Source organism: Salvelinus fontinalis, chromosome 12 (assembly GCF_029448725.1).
Source record: "Salvelinus fontinalis isolate EN_2023a chromosome 12, ASM2944872v1, whole genome shotgun sequence".
Lineage (NCBI taxonomy): Eukaryota > Metazoa > Chordata > Actinopteri > Salmoniformes > Salmonidae > Salvelinus > Salvelinus fontinalis.
The window spans coordinates 34,899,553-34,920,014 of NC_074676.1; the positions used below are offsets into that span (position 1 = coordinate 34,899,553).

The window sequence follows — 20,462 nt, forward strand, 5'->3', positions numbered from 1 at the left end:
ATAATAATCTCGTGAGCGAGAAAAACTCCAATAATTTTTAGGCAGACAACACCTAGATTTAAACCACCGCCTGTCTCAGTTTGGGAGAATCGTCAATCTAGTCAAAACCTCGTCAACGGTGTGAAAGACTGACAAATAGACGGCGGTGTTGCAAAACCACAGAGATTGACCCAACAACAGCAAACAAACAAGGAAATGTGGACGGAAGACGACAGTAGAGTTAACCATTGAATGTGAAATAATTTGGAAGATTTGCCGGATCTTCATCAAACACACACACAGTAAACCAGATTAAAGGTGAAGGATTTGTTATGCGCATTCATTTCAGCCTGGTGTGCAGCAATATTTACATTTTCCTTGCATTGATTGATTATGATAATAATATTGAGTACTTATGTCACTCTGAATCCCTACATTACTTATTTGTAATACATATCTTAAATAGGTAGCTCCAGTTTAGATCCCTGTAATATGGATATCTTCCATCCAGATGTATATATCGTAGAGTTGAATAATACTCAGCTATATAAAATGTGCATATATTAAATGTGAAGCTATTATAATGGGTAATTTCGATGTACTGTTTTACAAGTAAAATATATGATATTATGTATTTATATTTGGCTACATCTAATGCTTTGCTAGTATAGAAGTTGATACATTTCCAATAACTGTATTTAACAGCATATTTAATAACGGCGACACAGAGCTCATCTATGAAGTGGGAGGGTTTGTTGTTAATCACTATTTTTATGTCTCCTGCAGTGGAGTGTCTGGTGTTGGCTGACTGATTGTCATAGATAGGCCTACTGGTTGTTGTGATCAAGGGCACACATGGCCCATACAGTGCAGGGCCACCAGAGAGCACTGCCCCAGGCTGCAGTTCTGTCTCTCCCTCCCTCCAGCCATGCTGTGAGTCCCCCTCAGCCCCCAGCCCCTACCTCGGGGGTTTTCCCTGAAGCAGTTGCATTTGACAGTTGTGGCTGCTTTGCGTGATGCATTGTTGTCTCTACCTTCTTGCCCTTTGTGCTGTTGTCTTTGCCCAATAATGTTTGTACCCTGTTTTGTGCATCTACCATGTTGTGCTGCTGCCATGTTGTGTTGGTTGCTACCATGTTGTTGTCATGTTGTGTTGCTCCCATGCTGTGTTGTCATGTGTTGCTGCCATACTTAGGTCTCTCTTTATGTAGTGTTGTGTTGTCTCTCTTGTCGTGATGTGTGTTTTGTCCTATATTTTTATTTAATTGAATTTATATTTTTAATCCCAGCCCCCATCCCCGCATGAGGCCTTTTGCCTTTTGGTAGGCTGTCAATGTAAATAAGAATAACTGACTTGCCTAGTTAAATAAAGGTTAAATAAACTAATTCCAGTCAGGCAGGCCTACATACCACATAACTGTTTATAGCAGGATCATGCAGGTCAGGACATCATGGTGCATTACTACGCTGTATTATGACTATAAGAACATATTGTGGCGCAGAAGTCTAAGGCACTGCATCGCATTGCTAGAGGCATCACTACAGACCCTGGTTTGATTCCAGGCTGTATCACAACCGGCCGTGATTGGGAGTCCCATAGGGTGGCGCACAATGGGCCCAGCGTTGTCTGGGTTAGGGTTTGACTGGGGTAGGCCATCATTGTAAATACGAATTTGTTCTTAACTGACTTGCCTAGTTAAATAAAATAAATATATATTTTATTTATTTTATTAGTTATACAATTTAAATATTGATTACTGCACTGTTGGGTAAAGGTCACAAGTTAAGCATTTCACTGTACTTCTGCATGTGACAATAAAACTTGAACATGAAGAAATGTATAAATGGTGTAGAGGTTTACTAAAGTCTACTGTAAAGTGGGTTAGGAATCTGCAGAAAGACAGTTCAGATTACACTCTGGCAGTCCAAGCACATAAGAAACCTTAAGCCTACATGTCTTTCCATCTGATACCTTTAGGCTATATCTGCAGCCAGTGATAATGCCATGTTAGAGTCTCCATTACTGCAGGGGTGGGAGTTATGGAATATGTTTTTCACTGATATCATTTCAAAGTGTGCTTGTCTTTCGTGTCCTGTGTGAAGTTGAGTACTCAGTGTTTCTTTCTGTGTGCAGAGATTGACAGTGTTGGACACCCTGCTATGTGGAGCGTCCGCAGGTGCTGTGGCCAAAACATTCATAGCCCCCCTGGACAGAACCAAGATCATCTTCCAAGGTAAGTCCATTTCTCTGGAAGAACATGCATTAGGAACACAAAGTAGGGGTTCCCTTCGGAAATACTTATTTGATTGTTATTATCTTTACCAGTTATTATGCCTTAATACATATTTCATTGTTGGTATCTTTACCAGTTATTATGCTAAATACATATTTCATTGTTGGTATCTTTACCAGTTATTATGTCTTAATACATATTTCATTGTTGGTATCTTTACCAGTTATTATGCTAAATACATATTTCATTGTTGGTATCTTTACCAGTTATTATGCTAAATACATATTTCATTGTTGGTATCTTTACCAGTTATTATGTCTTAATACATATTTTCTTCCTCCTACTTTAGTATCCTCACAAAAATTCTCTGCTAAGGTGAGTCTATTACAAGTCTCCTATATAACTTGCATTACACTAAATAAAGATGTACTTGATGTTTAGTATGCATGCTGCCAAATGGGTGAATCCTAACTTCCACTTAAATAAAAAAATTCACCTAGTCTGCCATTGACTTCAATGCATGACTAAGTGAAAAAGGTAGGATTTGCCCCAAGGTGTGTTGAGTTAGTGTTAAAGGGATACTACGCTTAAGCCCTTGTTCTACTTACCCAGGGTCAGATGAATTAGTGGATACCATTTTTATGTCTCTGTGTACAGTATGAAGGAAGTTAGCGGTAGTTTCGTGGGCGAACGCTAACCAGCGTTAGCGCAATGACTGGAAGTCTACAGGTACAGTAGCATTATTGTGTTGCTGTGTGTGCCCCCAGGAAGCTTTCAGACTCATATATTGTACGTACATGAAAGATGGCTTCCTCAGCCTGTGGAGGGGCAACTCTGCCACCATGGTGCGGGTCATCCCCTACGCTGCCATCCAGTTCTGCTCCCATGACCAGTACAAGGGAATACTGGGGAGATACTACGGCTTCCAGGGAAAGTGAGTAGAGTACCCATCAGTGTAAAGAATCGCAAATACACACACTGTTTAATGTAGCACCATTTGACCTCTGGTGGTCTCCATCAGCCTCCAAAGCAACCCTTCAGTGATCGTTCTTGAACAGAACAAACCATTTTCTCTACTGTGACAATTCCTAATAATACAAATGATACGCATTCATTGTAGAAAACATAGATGTTCTGTAACATGATGGAATCCATCTTGTCTTTTTCAGAGCCCTGCCTCCTTTTCCACGTTTCCTGGCAGGATCATTGGCTGGCACCACAGCGGTCATGCTCACCTATCCCCTGGACATGGTGCGGGCCAGGATGGCGGTGACGCCCAGGCAAATGTAGGGCACTCCGATAACGCTCGTCATTTTTTATCTTTAAATGTAAAAACATACCTGCATGTGGCTCCCCTTTGCACACTTGTTCAGTGTTCAACAGGCATGTACTGTAAGTTAGTATAGGTCATATTACTATCCTAATCAATATCCTTATAGGTTAATATCCTTCTCTTATCGTTCTTGTTTCGGTTGCAGGTACAGCAACATCATGCACGTTTTTGTGCGCATCATGCAGGAGGAGGGCATAAAGACCCTATACAGAGGCTTCTGCCCGACCATCTTGGGAGTGATCCCGTACTCAGGAATCACCTTCTTCACATACGAGACCCTCAAGAAACTGCATGCAGTTACAGACTTTTAAAAAATTATAATTATCTTTATTGGATAATCAACTTTTTAATGAAGGGCTGAGAATAACTTAAATTGATCCTTCTCTTTCTCTCTCCTCCCATCCCTCTCTCCAGAGAGAACTAGGCGGTCCCAGCCGTACTCTTACGAGCGTTTGGCGTTCGGTGCGTGCGCCGGCCTGATCGGCCAGTCGGCCTCTTACCCTCTGGACATGGTTCGCCGACGCATGCAGACGGCCGGGGTGACGGGCCAACAGTACGGCAGCGTCCTGGGCACCATGAAGACGATCATGGTGCAGGAAGGGGGGGTGCGTGGACTCTACAAGGGCCTCAGTATGAACTGGATCAAAGGGCCAATCGCTGTGGGGGTCAGCTTCACCACCTTTGACCTTATGCACAACCTCCTGCACAAGATGCACCAGCTGGGATACTTCACATACTGAGCCAGCAGGGGGAGCCAGAGGAGAAGCTCACTGTTGGGACCAGTCATTCGCTCACAGGGACTAGCACGGGCGCAACTTTCACTGGGGATAGGGGTACATACCCCCCCCCCCCCCCATTTTGAAATGGCATGTTTGTCCCCCCGAGTTTTATCATTGGATTGTGATACAAAATGAGGCAACGGTGTGCTTTAGGACCATGTGGACGCCTCCGAGCGGTCGGGTAGGCTGTTTGGAGTGTTTTTCTGACTGGATTCTTTTTTAAGTACAAAAAATATGCCCCCCGCACTTCTAAAACCAAAGTTGTGCCCCTGGGGACTAGAGTGGCAATAATATACCAGATCTGTCTACTCACAATATGGATCCTCTCAGTAGGCCTAGGCACTCTACATGTCAAATAGGAATTCTAAGGAGAGGGTGGTACTGGACAGACAGGAGGAGTCAGAAGCTGTCAGTTTATTTAAACGCACATCCGTATTAAGCACGCACAGCCAGACCCCCACTCCTGCTGTTGATGGATGGAGTGTCTGCGCTAGGGCCAAAATAAGTGTCCTCCAACTGGGTAGATGTGTGCAGATGTTTGCAGTATGAGAGGTATGACAATGTGAAAGATGTTTTGTTTCGAGGCCTGATCTTTGTTTGAGATTGGGGTATTATGTTGGCAAGGGCACATTTTAAAGGCCCAACGCAGCTGTTTTTATATCAATATAAAATCAAATCATATCAAATCATTTGGGTAACAATTGAGTACCTTAATGTAATATATTTTCTATCATAATGGCCAAATATTTGTAACGGCTTTCCTCCTCCTCTTCATCCGAAGAGGAGGAGCAGGGATTCGACCAAAACGCAGCGTTGTGAAATGACATGATTTTTAATTAACAAAACAGAAAACACGAACGAACACTTGAATAGTTACAAAACAATAAACAACATAGACAGACCTGAACGACGAACTCACATGAAACACGAAGAACGCATGAACAGGAAAACTGCCTACATAAAACGAACAAACAAACAAAACCGAAACAGTCCCATGTGGCGTAACATAACACAGACACAGGAGACAACCACCCACAACGAACACTGTGAAACAACCTACCTAAATATGACTCTCAATTAGAGGAACGCCAAACACCTGCCTCTAATTGAGAGCCATACCAGGCAACCCTAAACCAACATAGAAACAGACAACATAGAATGCCCACCCAAACTCAGGTCCTGACCAACTAACACATACAACAAACTAACAGAAATAGGTCAGGAACGTGACAATATGGCTTTTTAGCAAAAAAATATTTCTCAAGAAGAAGTTTGCTAGGACTGTCTGTTAGTGTTCTGAGTGGGGAGGGGAAAACTGAAAACTAACTGTTATTGGCAGAGAGGTTTGGAACTGTCGTTGTTAATATTGGTCTATTAACAAATTTACTGCATGTTGAGTTGAGCATGGAAAGCCAAAACCCCCGCCCATGCAAACCTGCTGATTAGAATTTCCTCTGTAGATTATGGCTGGTTGGTAAACATTCAGAAAATAACACTGATCACATTTTCACACTTCTATAGTGTTAGTTTCATCAGCTGTTGTACAATAAAACACAGGAAAAACAGAACTGTACTTGAAATAAAATATATTTTTTCGTAACAGTATCTCTATTTGTCCATAAGGTGGAGCCAAGTGATCAGCAAACTAAAAGCTGGCCTATACTAGAGTGAAATATTCTAGTTAACTATGCTGAAAAGTCAAGTCATCATTGCTTAGCCTAAAATAAAATGTGCAAAATTCTAGATCATTTATAGTATTTTGTTTCAAAATCTGTCATTTTATTTGATATATTTTGATATATATATATATTGATATATTTGATCCTATCCTTTACCTCTGAGACGGTGCAGCCACAGAGCGACAGTGGTTTGATGTAAATAAGCATCACTAGTTGTCAGTATCCCCTGGTGAACCTCAGGTTAGCCCCTGATGGGACATAGTTCAGCTTCTGATTACACCCTGCATTACCTTGACCTTCACACTGGTCACTGTGGGGTTTGAGTAGGATCATTACTGAAACTGTACCTTTTTACACATTTATACACCCACTAATGTGCAGAACAAATCCTCTCACACAAACACTTTCTATTTTATTTCATAAATTTTTTATTTTCAATATACTGGTTGGATTTCCTACATATTACTATGTCAATGTAGTTGAGTGCAAACGAACGCCACTCTTTCTAGTGCCACAGAATATCTGCAGTTTAGTCAAGTCATGCACCATTTTATAGAGTTTTCAACCTTGAGTTCTTTCTTTGATATAAATGTTTTTATTCCCCAAAGCTTTTTACCAAAGCTTAACAATTATCAGTCAATCTGTGAGGTGCCACAATGTCAGGGCTGAACTGAATTGGCACTTCACTTAAGGGCATACCCGCACAAGCACAGATAACCATTGAAGATATCTCAACTCATTTTAGGAGATTAAAAAAACACAATTTTAAAACAACAACGTTAGTAGTCCCTTAAAGGACCAGGAAATTCCAGGTGCTCCTACCCAAATGTTACTAGAACTTTCTGAATAGCTAAATAATACCTTCACAGTGTCATATCTTGCAATCTTTTATTTGACAAATGCATTTGCTTCAGTGTGCTTTATCCAGTCAGTACACTCTATGTATTGCTCGTGCTCCTCAAAGTATGGTGAGGCGATATTGTGCCCAATGTGGAGCCACCTAACCCCCCTTCTGTGGCCAGTTAATGATACACACCAGTGGGTGTGATCCTGGGTGTCTGCTGTCACCTGACAGACCAACTGACCGACCACTTGGCTGGAGAGAGGACCCTGTGTCTGCTTCTCAGCCTTTCTGCCTCAGTCTCATCCTCCCTCTCTCTGACCTTGTCTCTCTGCCTCCCCGTCTTTCTGCCTTCCTCCCTCCATGTCTCTCTGCCTCGTCCTGCCTGTCTCTCTGCCTCCCTGTCTTTCTGCCTCTCTGCCTTCCTTCCTCCATGTCTCTCTGCCTCTCTGTCTTTCTGCCTCTGTCTCTCTGCCTCTCTGTCTCTCTGCCTCAGCCTCCATTCCTTCCTCTCTGTCTCTCTCCCTCCCTATCACTCTCCATCCCTGTCTCTCTGCCTCCCTGTCTCTCTGCCTCCCTCCCTCCTACCTGTGACCCTGACTGTGAATTCTGGGATAACCTGCCACCCAACAGTGAGCAGCCAACCTGGTACCGCCACAATCTAAACAATAGAACTGTGCAATAAAATGGACAGAGGGGGCCTGGGATTGTGAGAGTGGGACGGGGACAGAGATTCATGTTGGAGGCGCGGTTGCCATAGGTACCTGGAACCGTGCCAGAGAGGAGAGCAATGCATTTGCATGTATTCAAATCTTGCATGAATAATTAACTATCCAGCCCTGGAACGCAGGCAGCAAACAATGGCAGTTTAAACATCTGCACCCTGGTCCTCTTACCCCTTGTATCCCATGACTGTGTGGGAGAGGTGAGGAGGCTATACTGGGAGGTATGCTGCTTGGAAATGCATTTGATTCGAATGTGTTAAGATGGAGGATACATGTCTGGTTAATATTGTTTCCCACGTAATAATACAATGGCTGTGGGTGCCTTTCCAGGTGAAGGTGCATTGGGTGCACCGCGATCCCTCAAAAATAATCGGATTATGACACATGCCAAATTACCAGGTTTAGAAGTTTAGGAATACAATGAAAAATGGAGCAATGTGAAACAGTTCACTTTGAGCTCATACCCAGACAAGAGCGTCCTGGCTCAGTAGAGGGGGAGAATATGGCTGCCCATCAGTGCAGTCAGACAACCCTGTGGCACTGCAAAGGCATTCTGGGTAAGATCCTGCTGCAGTCACTTTGATAGCCAGCCACTGTCAGGTTCACAAGCGCCTGTTCCGACAGTAGCTTTCATAAATTCCACCGCATTAAAATGCCTAGAAAGACATTATGGGGACATAAATAGCCTTGTAAACATATCCAGTTAAAACCCTCTAAGACAGCAAAAAGGACAGCGAGAAAAAATATAAAATCATCATAACGCACAAGACAATAAAGCCTCAGTCAGGAATGTAAACTCAATCAATCCCTTCATTCACACAGGCAATATTCTCAAGTGTTATAGAATGTTGCCTCCCCCATAGCCCAAGCCCACTCTCCCTACCTCAGTCTTGTTAATTTTATAAGATACAGCATATTGCCACTTATCATCTGGCAGTGTTGTAAAAGCACTGAGGTCACTGCATTAGGAAGCTGCTGGGCTCAATACTTCCATTAGAGGGAGTGTTCAGGCTACGCTGGGCTCCATACCACTGCTCCAAGTGCATGGTAAACTAAAACTAAAACAAGAAGCTCCCGAGCTCAGGTCTGTTCAACGCTGGTCCGACCAATCTGATTCCACGCTTCAAGACTGCTTCGATCACGTGGATTGGGATATGTTCCGCATTGCGTCCAACAACAACATTGACGAATACGCTGATTCGGTGAGCGAGTTCACGAACCACTGCTTTTAACCAGGGCAAGGTGACCGGAAACATGACTGAATACAAACAGTGTAGCTATTCCCTCCGCAAGGCAATCAAACAAGCTAAGTGCCAGTATAGAGACAAAGTAGAGTCGCAATTCAACAGCTCAGACACAAGAGGTATGTGGCAGGGTCTACAGTCAATCACGGATTACAAAAAGAAAACCAGCCCCGTCGCGGACCAGGATGTCTTGCTCCCAGACAGACTAAATAACTTTTTTGCTCGCTTTGAGGACAATACAGTGCCACTGACACGGCCCGCTACCAAACCCTGCGGGCTCTCCTTCACTGCAGCCGAGGTGAGTAAAACATTTAAACGTGTTAACCCTCGCAAGGCTGCAGGCCCAGACGGCATTCCCAGCCACGTCCTCAGAGCATGCGCAGACCAGCCGGCTGGGGTGTTTACGGACGTATTCAATCAATCCTTCTCCCAGTCTGCTGTTCCCACATGCTTCAAGAGGGCCACCATTGTTCCTGTTCCCAAGAAAGCTAAGGTAACTGAGCTAAACGACTACCGCCCCGTAGCACTCACTTCCGTCATCATGAAGTGCTTTGAGAGACTAGTCAAGGACCATATCACCTCCACCCTACCTGATACCCTATACCCACTCCAATTTGCTTACCGACCCAATAGGTCTACAGACGACGCAATCGCAACCACACTGCACACTGCCCTAACCCATCTGGACAAGAGGAATACCTATGTGAGAATGCTGTTCATCGACTACAGCTCAGTATTTAACACCATAGTACCCTCCAAACTCGTCATCAAGCTCGAGACCCTGGGTCTCGACCCCGCCCTGTGCAACTGGGTACTGGACTTCCTGACAGGCCGTCCCCAGGTGGTGAGGGTAGGTAACAACATCTCCACCCCGCTGATCCTCAACACTGGGGCCCCACAAGGGTGCGTTCTGAGCCCTCTCCTGTACTCCCTGTTCACCCACGACTGCGTGGCCATGCACGCCTCCAACTCAATCGTCAAGTTTGCGGACGACACTACAGTGGTAGGCTTGATTTTCAACAACGACGAGACGGCCTACAGGGAGGAGGTGAGGGCACTCGGAGTGTGGTGTCAGGAAAATAATCTCACACTCAACGTCAACAAAACAAAGGAGATGATTGTGGACTTCAGGAAACAGCAGAGGGAGCACCCCCCTATCCACATCGACGGGACAGTAGTGGAGAGGGTAGTAAGTTTTAAGTTCCTCGGCGTACACATCACGGACAAACTGAATTGGTCCACCCACACAGACAGCGTTGTGAAGAAGGTGCAGCAGCGCCTTTTCAACCTCAGGAGGCTGAAGAAATTCGGCTTGTCACCAAAAGCACTCACAAACTTCTACAGATGCACAATCGAGAGCATCCTGTCGGGCTGTATCACCGCCTGGTACGGCAACTGCTCCGCCCACAACCGTAAGGCTCTCCAGAGGGTAGTGAGGTCTGCACAACGCATCACCGGGGGCAAACTACCTGCCCTCCAGGACACCTACACCACCCGATGTCACAGGAAGGCCATAAAGATCCTCAAGGACAACAACCACCCGAGCCACTGCCTGTTCATCCCGCTATCATCCAGAAGGCGAGGTCAGTACAGGTGCATCAAAGCAGGGACCGAGAGACTGAAAAACAGCCTCTATCTCAAGTCCATCAGACTGTTAAACAGCCACCACTCACATTTAATGGCTGCTGCCAACATACTGACTCAACTCCAGCCACTTTAATAAAGGGAATTGATGGAAATGTATGTAAAAATGTATCACTAGCCACTTTAAACAATGCCACTTAATATAATGTTTACATACCCTACATTAATCATCTCATATCTATATACTGTACTCTATATCATCTACTGCATCTTGCCATCTTTATGTAATACATGTATCACTAGCCACTTTAAACTATGCCACTTTATGGTTTTATACCCTACATTACTCACCTCATATGTATATACTGTACTCTATACCATCTACTGCATCTTGCCTATGCCGTTCTGTACCATCACTCATTCATGTATCTTTATGTACATATTCTTTATCCCTTTACACTTGTGTGTATAAGGTAGTAGTTGTGGAATTGTTAGGTTCGATTACTCGTTGGTTATTACTGCATTGCCGGAACTAGAAGCACAAGCATTTCGCTACACTCGCATTAACATCTGCTAACCATGTGTATGTGACAAATAACATTTGATTTGATTTGATTTGGTAGGGGCCACACTCACAAATGGAAACTCCCTCACTAGTCTACAACTAAACCACACATACATCTAGTTACATACCCCCAATCACGGTTTCATTTTTTATTTCCCTCTCCCTCTCTCTGATGCAAGCATGCATGAAAACATGCACACACACACACACACACACACACACACACACACACACACACACACACACACACACACACACACACACACACACACACACACACACACACACACACACACACACACACACACACACACAACCACACACAACCACACACACACAACCACACACACACACACAAACAGGATTCAATAGGACTCCTATACACATTTAAACTTGAAGGCCTCAGAGGCAGCAAATCTATTTGCATAGTTGTGTAACTCCTAAATAAAAGTTGAAAGAAAACAATTATTTTATCAAATCACAATCAAACAATGATTTAATAACATTCAGCTTATTTACTGCAAAAGATGAGGCTAACTGTACGTCACTGCCTCTGCAAAAAGGAGGGAAAAAGAGTAGCCAGTAAGAAAAGATATTGGGGTGCATCGCTAGGCCATAAAAGTTGAACGCATGCTTTGACTGGGTGGCGGTGGCGTAAAGGAAATGGAATAAGTTCGAGTGCATTCATTCCCAATCGTAAATGTGCTGTTGATGGAGTAGCTTTGCATCTGATCTCCCTTCCCTCCTCCCACTTCCCTCCCAGGCTCTCTGCTTCTCTCCTCCCAGCCTCTCTCCCCTCCAGCCTCTACTATAAAATGTTGCTGCACCATTGTTTCCCCATATGTCCTTGTGTCTCTGTTGACAGAGTATAGACAGAGGTTTACTCCTCAGCGATGAGTGGCAATCTGCCCTGCCTACTGTATTAAGATGGGGACCATTTTAAACAGCCATGTATTTTCAGAGGGGGATGGTCGGTGCGTCAGGCAGACTTTGCATGAGAAAAGCCGGGGTCCTGTGAACCTTCTGCTCACTGCGTCCACATTCAATAGCTCCACCATGGTTAGCATGACAAACTGCGCCTCCAAGTTCTCAGACTTTTTTGAACACACCCCTATCCCCCACTCTGCACTCCTCAACCCTCTTGTCCCTCCCCTGCACCCCACTTGCACCTCCTTTCACCCTCTGGGCTGAGCTTGTTCTTTTCATTAGTTGTCTGGGCCAACAAGTCCATAGGGTTAGGAAGGTGACCCCTACACACAGAGTAGACTCATATATAGATAGTACACTGATTTAAGTGCATGATAATAGAAATAACAATACAGGAAATTAAACATATCCAGTACAACTTTATAATATCTGATTTTTATTTTTGTATTCTCAAAATCTTAAATGTATTCAATGCATTGACTAAAAACATAAAGTAAAGAAAAATTTACTGGCCTGGCCACGATATAGACAGATATTCTTGCGTATAACCACAAATTGATATCAGTGCAATTTACTCTGAAGCTGACATTGCGTTGAACACCTTGCCTCTATGGCACTGTACAGTAACACTGTGATTATGAACATTACAGATCTTAATGCAAATACATATAAGTAAGGTTACTGTGTGAGGCAATTCATTTTGATCTATAATGAGTCCATTGTGTGTTGTTTTTTAATATAAATGGCAGTTTAGATAAAGACTAATACAAAGGTTGGTATGGATGCCAGTCTGTTATTGATGATGTCATAAACACTGGACATTTTCCCGGGTGGGATATTACTATTCTGTAAGCACGTATTCACATGAGAAGCACTGCCTACCTTTTCCTACTGACAAAAACTAAACTTGGAAATAAAAAGACCCTAGCTGGTCAGAATGGGATAATCTCCCTCTTTCTTTCAGGCCAGGGCCCAGGGCCTCTCCCATATTCTGTTATTATAAATGTGGCTGTGTTTCATTTTATCTGCCAAACCCCAATAGACTGTAGATACTATGCTGACATCCCATGGGTTAAAATACAACAGTTGGACGGTTGTAAAAGGTGTCAATTCAACACATTTTTGCAGGGAGGGAGATTACTATTGTCACACCCTGATCTGTTTCACCTGTCTTTGTGCTTGTCTTCACCCCCCTCCAGGTGTCGCCCATCTTCCCCATTATCTCCAGTGTATTTATACCTGTGTTCTCTGTTTGTCTGTGCCAGTTTGTTTTGTTTCGTCAAGTCTACCAGCTTTTTCCCCATGCTCCTGGCTTTCTCTAGTTCCTGTTTTCTAGTTTTCCCGGTTTTGACCATTCTGCCTGCCCTGACCGGAGTTAGAAACACAAGCATTTCGCTGCACCTGCGATTACATCTGCAAATCTGTGTACACGATCAATAAACTTTAATTTTATTTGACGTGCAATGGTTCACTGAGTGGACACAAGGTGTAAAAACTACAGCTTCTGTTCTGACATGTGTCTGTCTGTGAATTGATCTTCTCAATCCTGAGCCTACCTACCGTTCTGTACCTTGTCACACCACACTGGATTACTGACCTCTGCCTGCTCTGAGCCTGCCTGCCTTTCTGTACCGTTCGGACTCTGCTCTGGATTACTGACCTCTGCTTGTCCTTGACCTGTCGTTTGCCTGCCCCCCTGTTTTTGTACTAAACTGTCTGCATCTGGGTCTTCTCCTGAGCCTATTCTGTAAGCACGTATTCACATGAGGAGCACTGCCTACCTTTTCCTAATGAAGAAAACTACATTTAGAAATAAAAAGACCCTGGCTGGTCAGAATGGGATAATCTCCCTCTTTCTTTCAGGCCAGGGCCCAGGGCCTCTCCCATATTCTGTTATTATAAATGTGGCTGTGTTTCATTTTATCTGCCAAACCCCAATAGAGAGTTGGGTGGTTGTAAAAGATGTCAGTTGAACAAATTCCATTATTCCATTTTTACACAGTACAGAAAACACACAAAAAACACATTACATTTAAATAGATAAATTACATTTTGTTAATAATGGATAACTGACCTCATCGATTGTTACAGCAGTGCTGTCCTCACAATGTTACTTTATTATTCTTTAATTCCTCTGGCTTATTCATTATTGCATATTCATATTCATACAATTTTGAAGACATCCTGCATGGACCATGTTGTATTTTTCATAGGTCTGTGGTGTGCTCATGTGAGCTAATTCAACCAATCAAAGGCAGGTGTACTAAGAAAATTAAGGATCAAAATTAGCGTTTATATCCAAACTGAAATGGGAGAGGCAATAAGGACACTGCTGACCTGCAAAACAACTAACCAAAATCTAAAACTGACCCTTACCTTAACCCTAACCTTAAACAAACCCTTAAACCTGACCCTAACCGTAACCTAATTTTAACCAATTCTGAAATTAAATATTGGTTTGCAGGTCAGGAGTGTCCTTATAGAATTTTCCAACATAAATACACAGGAAACAAGCCAGACTCACATCTGAGGCAACAACATGTGGCATCGGAAACTCTTTATACATACACATTTGTATCTGAGGAATGTTATTTGTTTTGGTTAAATGACATACGTTTAGATGTCATATTAGTAGAAACATTATAGATTTGATATAGGACATTTTTTGAAGCGTTTTAATATTGGTTTAATAATGTTATACCTTATAACATAATGCATTTACTACTGATACACTTCATGAATATACATTTTACAAATATTTTATAGTATATTTTTCAGTCAGTCAAAATTAAATATAATTTTCTGTACCCGAGAACAAAGCTTTTAACTGTTATAATAAGAAGCATTTTGCCTCCTTTCCCCTCATTTAATATTATGAATATAACATACACCTTTAATAGTATGAATATAACATACACCTTTAATAGTATGAATATAACATACACCTTTCATAGTCTGAATATAACATACAGCTTTAATAGTCTGAATATAACATACAGCTTTAATAGTCTGAATATAACATACAGCTTTAATATTCTGAATATAACATACAGTTTTAATATTATGAATATAACATACAGCTTCAATAGTCTGAATATAACATACAGCTTTAATAGTCTGAATATAACATACACCTTTAATAGTCTGAATATAACATACAGTTTTAATATTATGAATATAACATACAGCTTTAATAGTCTGAATATAACATACAGCTTTAATAGTCTGAATATAACATACACCTTTAATAGTCTGAATATAACATACAGTTTTAATATTATGAATATAACATACAGCTTTAATATTCTGAATATAATATACACCTTTAATAGTCTGAATGTATCATACATGATTCCAATAAAAAAGAGAAATTGCCATCATGTTTATTAATACTTAATCTAATTATTGATAGGATTTTTTTAAATAGATAATTATGTTCTATTTCCTTTGTTTTTCTATTGACTCTTATTTGCTTTAATTGGTCATGACATAGGCCTGCTTTGTCTATTGCTCTGTCATTGTAAAGGTAATTTGTGTCAGTAATGTTTGGGGTTGTTAGGCACCTACAAACAAACTACCACTACTAACTGGCCAATAGTGCCTCAATTAAAGGACAATGGCCACCCCTAATCCCTTTGATTACAGTCCACAGGACTTTTACTGCCCTGCAGGGAGGAACTATTTGTTGTCATTGGACAGTGGATAGGAAGCTGGATGGCTAGGTTCGGGCTATATGACATACCATAGTAAATGGTAAAAAAATAAGAGAATTAATTCAAATAGCATACAACATTTGGTTAAGGTGATTTTGCTCAGAGGAGTTGTATTTTCGTTGTGCTGTTGTCCAGTTGTTATTTGATAGGTGAAATTAAAAATATAAAAAATACAGAATGTTTTTCCACATTAGGGAAACAAATGTCAAAACATATTCAAACATAAAGCAATTGTAAACCAGGGACAGACATCAACACTGGGTCTTATTTGTGGGATAAGTCATTTGTAGACTTTTTATGGCAAATAACTCTAGCAAGTGTTTAGTGTGGCTGAATATTAGTGGACATATTGTAGGGTTTATGCCCCATATTGTGATCAAGTCTGTGTCAGCAAACTTTAGGGGTAATCAGATATGTTATGGAAGTATATATAAGTTACGTTGACTGGGTCTAGAAAAACTACAGGTATATTTATTTGTTTTATTTAATGTTTGCCAACAGACCTCAGAACTGGATAGTGGATAGTGTTGACCCGTTTACTTGGAGTTTAATTTTTCTCACCTTGTTTCTTCACAATAGTCATCATAACTGAAGATATTGATACAGTAATTGCCAATATATTGTTGGTGTTATTATTATCATTTCAGAATGTTTCCCACCAGGCCCCTGTAGGATGCTTGGCCTGTTCTGTTCTGATGACCCCTCTTCGCCTCACAGGACAGAAACAATGAGAAGCCTTGCCAAACACCTAATGGCAGCCTGGACAGTGAATAGGATGAGGTCTCTGCTGTGTGTGGTGTGTGTGTGGTGTGTGTGTGTGTGTGTGTGTGTGTGTGTGTGTGTGTGTGTGTGTGTGTGTGTGTGTGTGTGTGTGTGTGTGTGTGTGTGTGTGTGTGTGTGTGTGTGTGTGTGTGTGTGTGTGTGTGTGTGTGTGTGTGTGTGTCCACCCAGAGAAGGGGGTCACTCCTGTAATCTCCAGAGCAGTGTTTAAGACAGTGCCTTGTAAGGTTGGGTTTATCCCTGGTGAGAGTGAGGGAATCTGTCCAGCTCAGTAAGCATGTATATCAGGCCATCTCACGGCTCACTGGACTCTCCCTGGGTGGGCCTGGGTCAATACCATCACTGCTGACTGGCCGGGCAGAATGGGATAATCTCCCTCTTTCTTTCAGGCCAGGGCCTAGGGCCTCCTCTCCTGGTGGCCGAGTCACAGCCTTCGGCCATGGCGGCTTGGCTCTAATTTCAGGTCATCCCCAGTCGGGGGGAGACAGGGGCCAGGCAGGCGGCCAGAAGCAGGGGACAGGGAGCCCATTTCAGCCAGAGCACTGGAGCGCACTGGGGGCATTGGGGCATCGCATGAACTGGCTGTTGGGAGAAAACAATAGGAGGTGTGATAACCAATAAACAAGGCCGGTGTGTGTGTGTGTGTGTGTGTGTGTGTGTGTGTGTGTGTGTGTGTGTGTGTGTGTGTGTGTGTGCGTGTGTGTGTGTGTGTGTGTCTGTGTGTGTGTGTGTGTGTGTGTGTGTGTGTGTGTGTGTGTGTGTGTGTGTGTGTGTGTGTGTGTGTGTGTGTGTAGCGCTTTCTTCAGCTCCAGCAGCTTGCTTCAACACCCCCTACTGATACTGGTATTTACTGTTGTGCCTCGTCTCTTACAAAAGCTTTCCAGAACTTGCAAACTGCTTTTTATACTGTTCAACATACCTTGTGGCAATTGAAGCTTATCATCAATACTGACAAAACTAAACTAATGGTGTTTTCTAAAGCAAGAAATAGACCTCTGAACCTTTCACCTGTTACTACCTGTCAGGGCAAGGAGATTGAGGTTGTAACCTCATATAAATATCTTGGAATTCTAATTGATGACGGCCTCTCTTTTAAATTGCATATTCAACAACTTACAAAAAAATTGAAGCTGAAATTGGGATTTTGTTTTAGGAATAAGGCCTGTTTTTCTTTTGAAGCCAGAAGGAAGCTAGTATCAGCTACATTTATGCCTTTACTAGACTATGGGGATATTTTATATATGAATGCTTCTGCTCAGTGTTTGAGATCAATTGACACCCTTTACCATGGCACTTTGAGATTTATTTTAAACTGCAAAACCCTTACGCACCACTGCACTTTGTATACCAGGGTTGGCTGGCCTTCTCTAGTCACTCGTAGGCTCAGTCACTGGTATACTTTTATTTATAAAGCCATTTTGGGTTTACTACCTTTTTATTTTGGAATTTTTATTGTTCAGAAATGTGGTGGGTACTCTCTTCGTTCACTGGACTTTATCCTGCTAACTGTTCCAAATGTCCGAACTGAATTTGGTAAAAGGACTTTTATGTACTCTGCGCCATCGTCTTGGAACGCCTTACAAAATACTTTTAAACTGGAAGAACTTGTCCCGATTGGTATTTTTAAATCACTGATGAATGATCTTGAGGATGATTCACTGACCCGTCAATGTTTTTAATTTGCTGTTTTGATTTTGTTATAATCTTGTGAATTCTATGGTTTTTACTAGATTACTTGTAGTTTTTCATGTTGTCTGTCTGTAATTTTTGTAATGACTTGGTGCTGCCTATCTTGGCCAGGACGCTCTTGAAAAGAGCTCTTGAAAAAGCCCTTCCTGGTTAAATAAAGGTTAAATATTTTTTTTTAAATAAAATAAATATGCTCACACACACACAGGGAACAAATTGACACCAACAATGTTGGCCACTTGGTTTAACTGTCTGCTCTCTGGTCCTTCAGGGTAACTCTGAGATGATCTGAATAACTACACTCTGTCAAAACTACACTCTGTCAAAAGTTTTAGAACACCTACTCATTCAAGGGTTTTTCTTTATTTTCACTATTTTCTACATTGTAGAATAATGAAGACATCACAACTATGAAATAACACATATGGAATCATGTAGTAACCAAAAACAGCTAAACAAATCAAAATATATTTCAGATTCTTCAAAGTAGCCACCCTATGCCTTGATGACAGCTTTGCACACTCTTGGCATTCTTTCAACCAGCTTCATGAGTGTCACGTTCCTGACCTATTTATGTTAGTTTGTTATGTGTGTTAGTTGGTCAGGACGTGAGGTTGGGTGGGCATTCTATGTTTTCTGTTTCTATGTTGGTTTTTGGGTTGCCTGGTATGGCTCTTAATTAGAGGCAGGTGTTTGGCGTTCCTCTAATTAAGAGTCATATTTAGGTAGGCGTTGTCACAGTGTTCGTTGTGAGTGATTGTCTTCCGTGTCTGTGTATAATTTTGCACCATACGGGACTGTTTACGGTTTGTTCGGTTTATGTAGTCTGTTCCCTATTCGTGTGTTCTTCTTGTTTCATGTAAGTTCGTCGTCTAGGTCTGTCTACACCGTTTGTTGTTTTGTTAGTTTAGTTAAGTTCGTGTTTTCGTTAAATAATTATGTGTTCAAACTCCACTGCGCCTTGGTTCGATCAATACTCCTCCTTTTCGGGCGAAGAGGAGGAGGACCGCCGTTACAATGAGGTAGTTACCTGGAATGCATTTCAATTAACAGGTGTTCCTTTTTAAAAGGTTCATTTGTCGAATTTCTTTCCTTCTTAATGCGTTTGAGCCAATCAGTTGTGTTGGGACAAGGTAAGGGTGGTATACAGAAGATAGCCCTGTTTGGTAAAATACCAGGTCCATATTATGGGAAGAACAGCTCAAATAAGCAAAGAGAAATGACAGTCCATCATTACTTTAAGACATGAAGGTCAGTCAATGCGGAACATTTCAAGAACTTTGAAAGTTTCTTCAAGTGCAGTCGCAAAAACCATCAAGCACTATGATGAAACTGGCTCTCATGAGGACCGCCACATGAAAGGAAGACCCAGAATTACATCTGCTGCAGAGGATCAGTTCATTGGAGTTACCAGCATCAGAAATTGCAGCCCAAATAAATGCTTCACGGAGTAACAGGTAACAGACACATGTCAACATCAACTGTATACCTACAGTATGCCATATACAGTGCCTTCAGAACGTATTCAGTTCCCTTGACTTTTTCCACATTTTGTTACGTTACAGCCTTATTCTAAAATGTATTAAATAAAACAAAGATATCATCAATCTACACACAATACCCCATAATGACAAAGCGAAAACAGGTTTTTAGAATTTTTGGCAAATGTATTAAAAATAGAAATACCTAATTTACATAATTATTCAGACCCTTTGCTATGAGACTCAAAATTGAGCTCAGGTGCATCCTGTTTCCGTTGATCATCCTTGAGATGTTTCTGCAACTTGATTGGAGACCACCTGTGGTAAATTCAATTGATTGGACATTATTTGTAAAGGCACACACCTGTCTATATAAGGTCCCTGTCACACCCTGATCTGTTTCACCTGTCTTTGTGCTTGTCTCCACCCCCCTCCAGGTGTCGCCAATCTTTCTCATTATCCCCAGTGTATTTATACCTGTGTTCTCTGTTTGTCTGTTGCCAGTTCGTCTTGTCTTCTCAGGTCTTACCAGCGTGTTTTCTTGTATCCCTGCTTTCTCAAGTTCTGTTCCCTAGTTACCCTGGTTCTGACCGTTCTGTCTGCCCTGACCCCGAGCCTGCCTGCTGTTCTGTACCTACCTGACTTTGACCCGTTTAAGAACCTCTGCCTGTCCTGACCCCGAACCTCCATGCTGTTCTGTACCTTACTGACTCTGCCCTGGTTTACGGACCTCTTTTGCCTCTGTGACTCTAGCTGTCTGCATCTGGGTCTTATCCTGAGTTCTGATAGTCCCACAGTTGACAGTGCATGTCAGCGCAAAGCCATGAGGACGAAAGAATTGCCCGTAGAGCACTGAGACATGATTGTGTCGTGGCACAGATCTGGGGATGAGTACCAAAACATTCTGCA

General features: G+C 42.2%; 1 protein-coding gene across 1 annotated transcript; it reads left to right on the plus strand.

Annotated features, from left to right (window-relative positions):
- Position 1: 1 nt before the first annotated feature.
- Positions 2–5,925, plus strand: LOC129867238 (mitochondrial coenzyme A transporter SLC25A42-like). The gene is made up of 8 exons (XM_055940514.1): positions 2–297; positions 766–912; positions 2,114–2,213; positions 2,563–2,588; positions 2,981–3,147; positions 3,383–3,499; positions 3,692–3,842; positions 3,963–5,925. Exons 2-8 carry the CDS (start codon positions 835–837, stop codon positions 4,284–4,286), a joined length of 963 nt encoding a protein of 320 aa, XP_055796489.1. The 5' UTR covers positions 2–297; positions 766–834; the 3' UTR covers positions 4,287–5,925.
- The last annotated feature ends 14,537 nt before the right edge of the window (positions 5,926–20,462 follow it).